An 8,280-nucleotide genomic window follows, 5' to 3' on the forward strand; every position below is an offset into this window, starting at 1 on the left:
CCTTAGCTTTTATGTCTATACCTCCTCTCTTCTACGAGGTCTGCTGGACAAACTAAACTAAAACTCTGATAGGTCCTTTTTCCACTTCACTTCTGTAGAGAGGGAGGTGTTTTTAAATTGTTTCTGTGCTGGATGTAAACTGCTTTCAGAAGCTACGAACGTTGGACTGACAGGAAACGATGTCAGTGATAATCCAGTGTTGCTGCTTCACTGAGGTCAGCCTGGGTGGTGATCGGTCATCGAAACGTGTCGACCGTGTAACAGCTGATGAGTTTTAAAAGCAGGGCGGAGGGGGAACAGTCAGGAGTCGCGGCGAGCTGTTCGATAAGACGCACTGAACGCCTTCAGTTCGTCTGTCTGCGCCGTGAAACGATACAACAGATCGCTCTTCGGTTTGCCGTACTGTAACACGACGTTTTAATCTTGCGGATTAAAACTTTAAAACCAAAAGATAACTTTTCTAAAAATCTTCTGACATCAGGATGAGTGTCAGCGTTGGTTAATGTTAAACATGAAGGAAAAAAATATGGAAAGCCAGCCAGTTCAAAACATACACGACCTCCAACACGTTAAGGTGAGTGTCGTATGTTTCTATTGGCTGATGAACACTCGGGTTAAACCTAGTCCTGTATACCTGGAGGTTTCCTGATATTTAACATGCTAAGAATCCTCTTGAACAATTCAGTGTGATCCAACAACAACTTTAACATGAATTTTACTTTTATAAAACTCACTGAGAGGTTTTAAAGGCCAGTGTGTCAGATTTAAGGAGCTCTGTTTATAGAGTAAGGCAAAAGTCGTGTATACTCGAACTGTCTGACTTTCCATTGAAAACACGCTTCCCCCAAAAAGAAGCTTAAAGATGAACTTGTGGTGAGAAGACGACACTGAAACACTCGTTTCTGGATGAATCGTAAACTGCAGATCTGTCCGGCAGATTGATAAATATCCAATAAAGAGTTCATTCATGCTGAAGGCAACAGTTTGACCCAGAGATGAACGTGTCCAAACTAACTACAGTACATCTGGTTTGAGGTGGTCCCAGTCCCACAGAGTCTATATACCCGTGCAGCAGACTTGGACCTGGACTCCCTGCCGTCATCTGTCGTGGTCCTGTTGAACCACCTCCCCGGTCAGAGTGATGGTGTGCAGGTCAGAGTACAGCGGCTGCTGTAGCTGCTGCTGCTGCTGCTGGCCGCCTCCTCCTCTCTGAGCCTCGGCCTGAGTCAGCGGGTGGACCATCGACATGTGGACGTTCAGGTTGTGAGCTTTCTCGAAACGCTTCCCGCACATCAGGCACGCGAACTCCAAGTCGGCCTCTGCCTTGTGTTTGGTCATGTGGTATTTCAGCGACGCTCGCTGGCGGCACTGGAAGCCGCACACTTCACATCTAAAAGAACAAAAGGACGTGATAAATATTTATACTTTGTTGAACCACAGGCGTTTGGACCGCCGGGAAAAGGAGGAGGTTTTCAGGGAATGCCGGTGTTGTGCCAGAACAGGAGCTAGGCAACGTAACTGGGCTCAGCAGCCTCTGTGTACAAGAAGTACCGAAGAGGACGTCATACCAGATGTTATGAGTACTTACTGTAGTGGTTTTGCCCCTGAATGTCTCATCTGGTGAACTGAAAGGTGTTTCCTCTGTTTGAAGGTTTGTCCACACTGATCACAAATGTAGTTCCTCTCCTCTGGAAACACACACACACAAAAAAAACCCCGTAAGACTCATCCAAGACAACGTTACACTGCAGAGATGATTTACAGACTTCATGATGGAAAGACTGCCATGTAGCGAACTGATGAACTGACTCATCCCCGGGATGCCAGGAGCCAAACCCGGCAAGAAAACCACCTCGGTAGTAGGGATGGGAATCGAGGACCGGTTCCGTGTATTTCAATTCCATGGAATCGTTTGGCAGCTATGTAACGATTCTCTTGTCAATTCCAAAAAGCACGAATTACGTCACTCGATTCCAGCAAGCACGACTAATTATGCCACGTAACTTACGCAAGTTTAGTTACTACGGAAGGTAACTCTGGTAAGTAACACACTGCCTACCATGTTAGCGCCATGTGCTTCTTGCCACAGTTACACATCGTTACTAGGCTGTGGGCCTCTTTTGACCTCGCTGTTGATTTCGTAAGGTCGTGATGCTTCTAACTAAACAAAAATTATGGTGATCAAACTGTTTGTTCTTCTTCTTTTTCCCAAATGATAAACCGATAAAGAATCGAATCGTTAAGCAGAATCGATAAAGAATCGAACCGTTAAACAGAATCGACAAAGAATCGAATCGTTAAGCAGAATCGTCAAAGAATCGAACCGTTAAGCAGAATCGATAAAGAATCGAATCGTTAAGCAGAATCGTCAAAAGAATCGAACCGTTAAACAGAATCGACAAAGAATCGAATCGTTAAGCAGAATCGTCAAAGAATCGAATCGTTAAGCAGAATCGAACCGTTAAGCAGAACCGATAAAGAATCGAATCGTTAAGCAGAATCGTCAAAAGAATCGAACCGTTAAACAGAATCGATAAAGAATCGAATCGTTAAGCGGAATCGGCAAAGAATCGAATCGTTAAGCAGAATCGATAAAGAATCGAATCGTTAAGCAGAATCGATAAAGAATCATAACGGTAAGCGGAATCGACAAAGAATCGAATCGTTAAGCAGAATCGATAAAGAATCGTAAAAAAATCTCATCAAGTCCCATCCCTACTCGGCAGGCGGCTGTATTCCCCGTTAGGCCTGATGCCGCTCGTTTCGGAGGTTGTGTTCGATCATAAGAGCTCCTGAAAACTCTCGCCTCACCTGTGTGGATGAGCTTGACGTGTCGCTGCAGGTAGCGGTCGATCATGAAAACCTTGTTGCAGCCGGGATGAGGGCACGGTCGCTCCCTCACCTCCTCGTGATGCTCCTTGATGTGCTTCTAAAAAACAAAAACAAAAAAACAACAACAGAAATTAGCTTAGCATAGTAATAGATTACACCATTATTGATCCAGTTACTTGAAGGTTCATCGTGCAGTGAAATGTTGAGAGAGACCTTCAAACCATCCGGAGCTCGATAGACGGCTGTACAGCCCTGATACGGACACTTGTAGATGTTTGGCAGCTCCTCTCTGAAAACACAAACGCGATGCTAAATGCTAAGCTAAGCAAACATGATGCTAAATGCTAAGCTACGTAAACAAACAGCGGACTGAACACGTTTAACGGACCCTTTGGGTTTGAACTTGTTCTTCCAGCCCGGTTTGGGTCCAGGTTTCTTCTTGATCTTTGGCTCCTCCGACGCCTTCGGGTTTCTTCTTCTCTTGTTGGGGACGCTCACCCTGCGAGGTCTGAGAGGAAGAGGAAGAGGTTTCATTGGGCATTTATAATACAAACTAGGGGTTGCATGACTTCAGATTTTTTTTAAGTTGACACTAATATGATGAAAGTCGAGTCGACTAGTCGCTGGTGACGTTATTGATATTTTTTTTCAGCGATTAAGAAAATCACAGGAGAGAATGCTTTGCAATAATCTGTACTCACTGACCATGGACAGCTGTTACGCAGCAAGCATCATCTCAGCTGTTAAATTTGATGTAACATACCTACACGTTATGTTCAGCTACAACTCCCATAACATCCATAACCTATGGACCCATCCTAACACACAGACAAGAGCCTGCAAGTCTCGTCCTCATCACAGTCCTGCTCAGTGACAGTTTTTCGATCCTGGTTTGCGTGCAAGAACACGAACGCATCTACGTGCGCTGGTGTTCTTTCACGCTCGGTGTGCTTGTCGCTGGGACAGCCAGGTAACAGCCCACCAGTGCAGCAGGTTCTGCATGGTGGGAATGTGCGGTGTTTGTTTACGGTGATTAGCGACTAGTCGACGTCAAGCTCTGAACGTCATTGTGGAGTAGTGAAACCGACAACCCCTTAATACAAACAGAGTAATTACAGAACACATACACAGAAACAGAACAACACCCACATGGAAAATATCACGGGAACTCTGCTATACATATAGGAGACCGAATTTTAAGTTGGATTTGTATTAGCAAGGTAGTCTGTCTTCTAGAACATATCTTATTCTTTCCAGATGGAGTGTATTAGTTCATTCTTCTAGCCACATCTTAGATGTTGGCGTGTTTACACTCTTCCATAACGTAAGAATCATTTTCTTCGCCATTATAAGGCCATATGAAATGAAACATTGTTGTGCTTTGTTTTATTTTTTAAAGGTTTCAAACACCCCAAGAATAATTAGTAAAGGTTCTGGCTTTATCACAAACCTCATATTATAATAATTGGACATTATATTAAAAACACCAGAATTTTGGGGCTGGTTTCTGTCATTTTCAGCCCATTTCCGACACGTTGAGACAAACATCTGAACTCACCTCTTGTCCGAGAACGGCTCGAACAACTCGTCGTCTGATAAACCTTTTCTACCCACGTCAAAGTCGTCCTCGGAGATCACCCTAAACACACACACACTTTTATTATTATTATTATTATTATTATTATTATTATTATTATTATTATTATCTCAACCTAATCATTTGTTTAAGAGTGAAAAACACCCAAGAAGACGAGAGCACGGTGACACCGACCTGTCGGACAGATCGCTGTCAGCCGTCCTGTCCTCCAGCTGGACCGGAGCAGGAGACAGCGCCTCCTCATGACCTTGAAAATCTAAAAAAACAACAACACGTGAGAGTCAAGCTGAGGTACCTGAACAGGGTCGGCTCTGATCTGAGGTTTCAGTCTCACCTTCAGTGTTGCTGCTCCAGTGAGTCTGAGCTGGAGCGCTTACACCTCCTGCTGTTGTCCTTCCATTTCCACCACCAGGTTGCTCCTCTTCATCCTCCTCCTCCTCCTGTTCCTCCTCCTCCGACATCACGCCGTCACCATTCCCGCTCCCTAACGCTCCGCCGCTAAAGTTCATCGCGTACGCTGGGTTGGCCGCCGCTGTGCACTGAGTGTCCATGGTGTATCTGTGACCGTCAACGCAACCCCAGACGGCCTTAACGGAGCCCCAACACTGACCCTCCAGCACCTCCTTCAGGTCGGGGCAGGAACGGCAGGCCTCTCCGTGGTGGTGAGCCCAGGACACCAAACTGTGGAGGCACTTTGGGTCTGAGGTAAAAGATGGTGGCGCTGAAAGGAAACAGCAGAACGTCTCAACAGAGTGAAGCAGATAAAGCCGCTGTCGTGCCAGAACTGGAGCTGGACAATACATAAGTCAGTAGATTGTCTTTACCTGCTGATCCGTGGTTCGCTGAGGACTCTGGACACTTTGCGTTCTTCCTGGAAAAGAAACAAACAGTTCCTCATATTTGTAGATTTTCCCACAACAAGAACAAACTTTGGAGTGTCACACTTGGACTCACCGGCCTTTCACGCTCTCTTTCCCGACCGGTGGCAGGTTGACCCTCTGCAGAAACCTGATCAGGATGCTGTGGCACTTGTAGAACTTGGCGTGGCATTTCTTGCAGATGAACTCAGACAATCGTGGATCTCGGTCCAACCGGACGCCGACCAGTCGCTGGAAGTCCGTGTGGAATAAAAGCGGCGACTGGGCCGCGGCGTCTGACTCGTCGTCGAGGAGATCGATGGAGTCCTGAGGCCACGTGTTGAAGGCGTGTCGCAGGCTGCGAGGAGAGAACTTCCCGTGGCAGAGCCGGCAGACGGCGGCTGACAGTCTGCCTGCTGGGAGCGACGACAGATCAGGCATAATAGATTTATGAGCATCAGATTTAAGAACTTTTCAAGGCCCAAATCACTCAAATTCAAGGCCCCACTGATAGATTGTACTGAGGCTCACCTGAAGATTTAGACTTGCTCTCTGGATGTTTCTGCACGTCCTCAGCTGCCGTCACACTGAAGTCCACGTCCGCCGTCTCGTCTTTTGCGGCGTTGTCGTGGTAGAAACCGTCCGTGGTTACGGGGACGGTCTTCCGAGGCCTCCCTCTGTTTCCGGGCGGCCTCTTCGCCTCGCTGATGCTCGCCGTCTTCGCCGTCCTGTTGGACCTCGGACCTCGTCTGCTTTTCTTCTTCATGGTTTATTTTTTCCCCAACTTTTAGACTCTCAGCAGCTGATCCCGATGACGGCGTCCTGCCGCCTGCTCACTGCGACAAACAAATGAGTTTTTATGAAATAGAGAAATTCTAACATTCGTGAATATCTTCAAAAACTTGCAAGGCCTTGATTTTTTTCTCCCTCGCTTCACAAACTTTCAAGGATGTCAAAGAGCGTGAAGAATTCAAGTACATTATATATTTATGTAAATCAGAGGTTTATTGCCAAGAAGTTCATCTTGTTTTGGTGTGGAGATAAAACAGGCTAAAAGACGTCCACTTATTAAAGCTGCATTTTTCTACATGTTCGTCTCAAAACCATCATACATTTCTATTTATTCTATTCTCGAGAGATATAAAAATCTGTGTTGATTTGAAACAATCAAAAATATATAAATTCAATCATGTTTTTAAACTTGCAAGGCCTTGATTTTTCTCCTTATAAATTCTCAAAAACCTTCAAGGATTTCAAGAACTACAGTCTCCTCAGTGCATTTTTAAAACCATGATACATTCCTATTTAATCTATTCTCGCACAAAATGTAATGACTCATGCAAGGCCTTGATTTTTCTCCTTCAAACCTTTACAACCTTTCAAGGATTTCAAGGATTATAGGGAACCAGAGCTCAGAGCAGGTGACAGAGATTATCTCTCATATAAAACAGGCTGAAAGACATCCAGATATAAAAAGCTGTGATCATTTTAAACAATCAAAAATATATAAAATCAAACATGTTTTTAAACTTGCAAGGCCTTGATTTTTCTCCTTATAATTCTCAAAAACCTTCAAGGATTTCAAGAACTACAGTCTCCTCGGTGCATTTTTAAAACCACCATATATTCCTATTTAATCTATTCTCGCACAACATTTAATGACTCATGCAAGGCCTTGATTTTTCTCCTTCAAACCTTCACAACCTTTCAAGGATTTCAAGGATTCGGGGGCACCAGAACTCAGAGCAGGTGACAGAGATTATCTCTCATATAAAACAGGCTGAAAGACATCCAGATATAAAAAGCTGTGTTCATTTTAAACAATCCAAAATATATCAAATCAAACATGTTTTTAAACTTGCAAGGCCTTGATTTTTCACCTTATAAATTCTCAAAAACCTTCAAGGATTTCAAGGACTACAGTCTCCTCAGTGCATTTTTAAAACCATCATATATTCCTATTTATTATATTCTCGCACAACATTTAATGACTCATGCAAGGCCTTGATTTTTCTCCTTTAAACCATCACAACCTTTCAAGGATTTCAAGGATTTGGGGAACCAGAACTCAGAGCAGGTTACAGAGATTATTGTTGTTCAGGTAGATAAAACAGGCTGAAAGACATCCAGATATAAAAGCTGTGTTCGTTTTAAACAATCAAAAATATATAAATTCAAACATGTTTTCTTGATTTTTCTGCTTTATAATTCACAAAAACCTTCAAGGATTTCAAGGACTACAGTCTCCTCAGTGCATTTTTAAAACCATCATACATTTATATTAATGTAACAGTTGCATTTATTGATGTTAAACTCTTTTCTGTTCATGTCAGTGCTCAGACTCTTCATGTATGAACAGAAAATCAAGTTAAACTCATTAAATTAAATCTTAGTGAACACGCTGGCTGCATTATTTTAACGTTAACCTCTCGGTCTGTGTTTGAACTTTAATCCTCGTCGTTAATTGGCAGTAAAAAGACGAACAGGTGTGAAACGTTCAAACTTTAAACGTCGACAGGTGAAGTCTGACTGAGCTAACGTTAGCTCGTTAGCTCGCGCCGCCTGCTCGGTTAACGGGCTCGGCTCGCGCTCACGCACGCGCCTCATCCGGTAAAACTCACCGTGTCGGTCTAAACGCCCGCACGCCTGAAGGACATGATGTTTTTATAATGTTTTCCGAACGTTTCAGGAGGTTTTTCATGAGATAGACGGACGGAACAGCTGCGGCGCCGCTCACGGTTGTAAACATTAGAACCCGGAAGTGCTACAGGAACAGGAAAAAAAGCAGGAGGGGAAATGACACAGCGACACCACCGACCGCCGAGAGTACTGCACCACTTTACATTTATATATATATTTATATATATATGTGTGTGTGTGTGTGTGTGTGTGTATGTATATATATGTATGTGCGTGTATATATATATACACACACATATATATGTATATGTGTGTGTGTATATATATGTATGTGTATGTATGTATACACACACA

The 8,280-nt window shown here is 43.9% G+C and overlaps 2 protein-coding genes across 4 annotated transcripts in view; one reads left to right on the forward strand and one right to left on the reverse strand.

Annotated features, from left to right (window-relative positions):
• Positions 1–8,280, forward strand: part of fanca (FA complementation group A) — a 36,260-nt gene that overhangs the window by 15,073 nt on the left and 12,907 nt on the right. The window lies entirely within an intron of this gene.
• znf276 (zinc finger protein 276) lies at positions 342–8,063 on the reverse strand. 3 transcript variants are annotated; one of them, XM_027272546.1, is made up of 12 exons: positions 7,908–8,063; positions 5,818–6,115; positions 5,384–5,702; positions 5,254–5,300; positions 4,764–5,150; positions 4,604–4,685; positions 4,391–4,471; positions 3,221–3,340; positions 3,046–3,121; positions 2,812–2,929; positions 1,589–1,688; positions 342–1,390 (listed from the first exon to the last, which is right to left on the reverse strand). In XM_027272546.1, the coding sequence occupies exons 2-12, from the start codon at positions 6,050–6,052 to the stop codon at positions 1,099–1,101; spliced, it is 1,857 nt and encodes a 618-aa protein (XP_027128347.1). In that variant the 5' UTR covers positions 6,053–6,115; positions 7,908–8,063; the 3' UTR covers positions 342–1,098. The 3 variants fall into 3 exon arrangements, with proteins under 3 accessions (XP_027128347.1, XP_019113766.2, XP_019113765.2); XM_019258221.2 differs by having other exon boundaries at positions 5,384–5,699; positions 5,818–6,122; XM_019258220.2 differs by having other exon boundaries at positions 5,818–6,122.

This window comes from Larimichthys crocea, chromosome XXI (genome assembly GCF_000972845.2).
Source record: "Larimichthys crocea isolate SSNF chromosome XXI, L_crocea_2.0, whole genome shotgun sequence".
Lineage (NCBI taxonomy): Eukaryota > Metazoa > Chordata > Actinopteri > Sciaenidae > Larimichthys > Larimichthys crocea.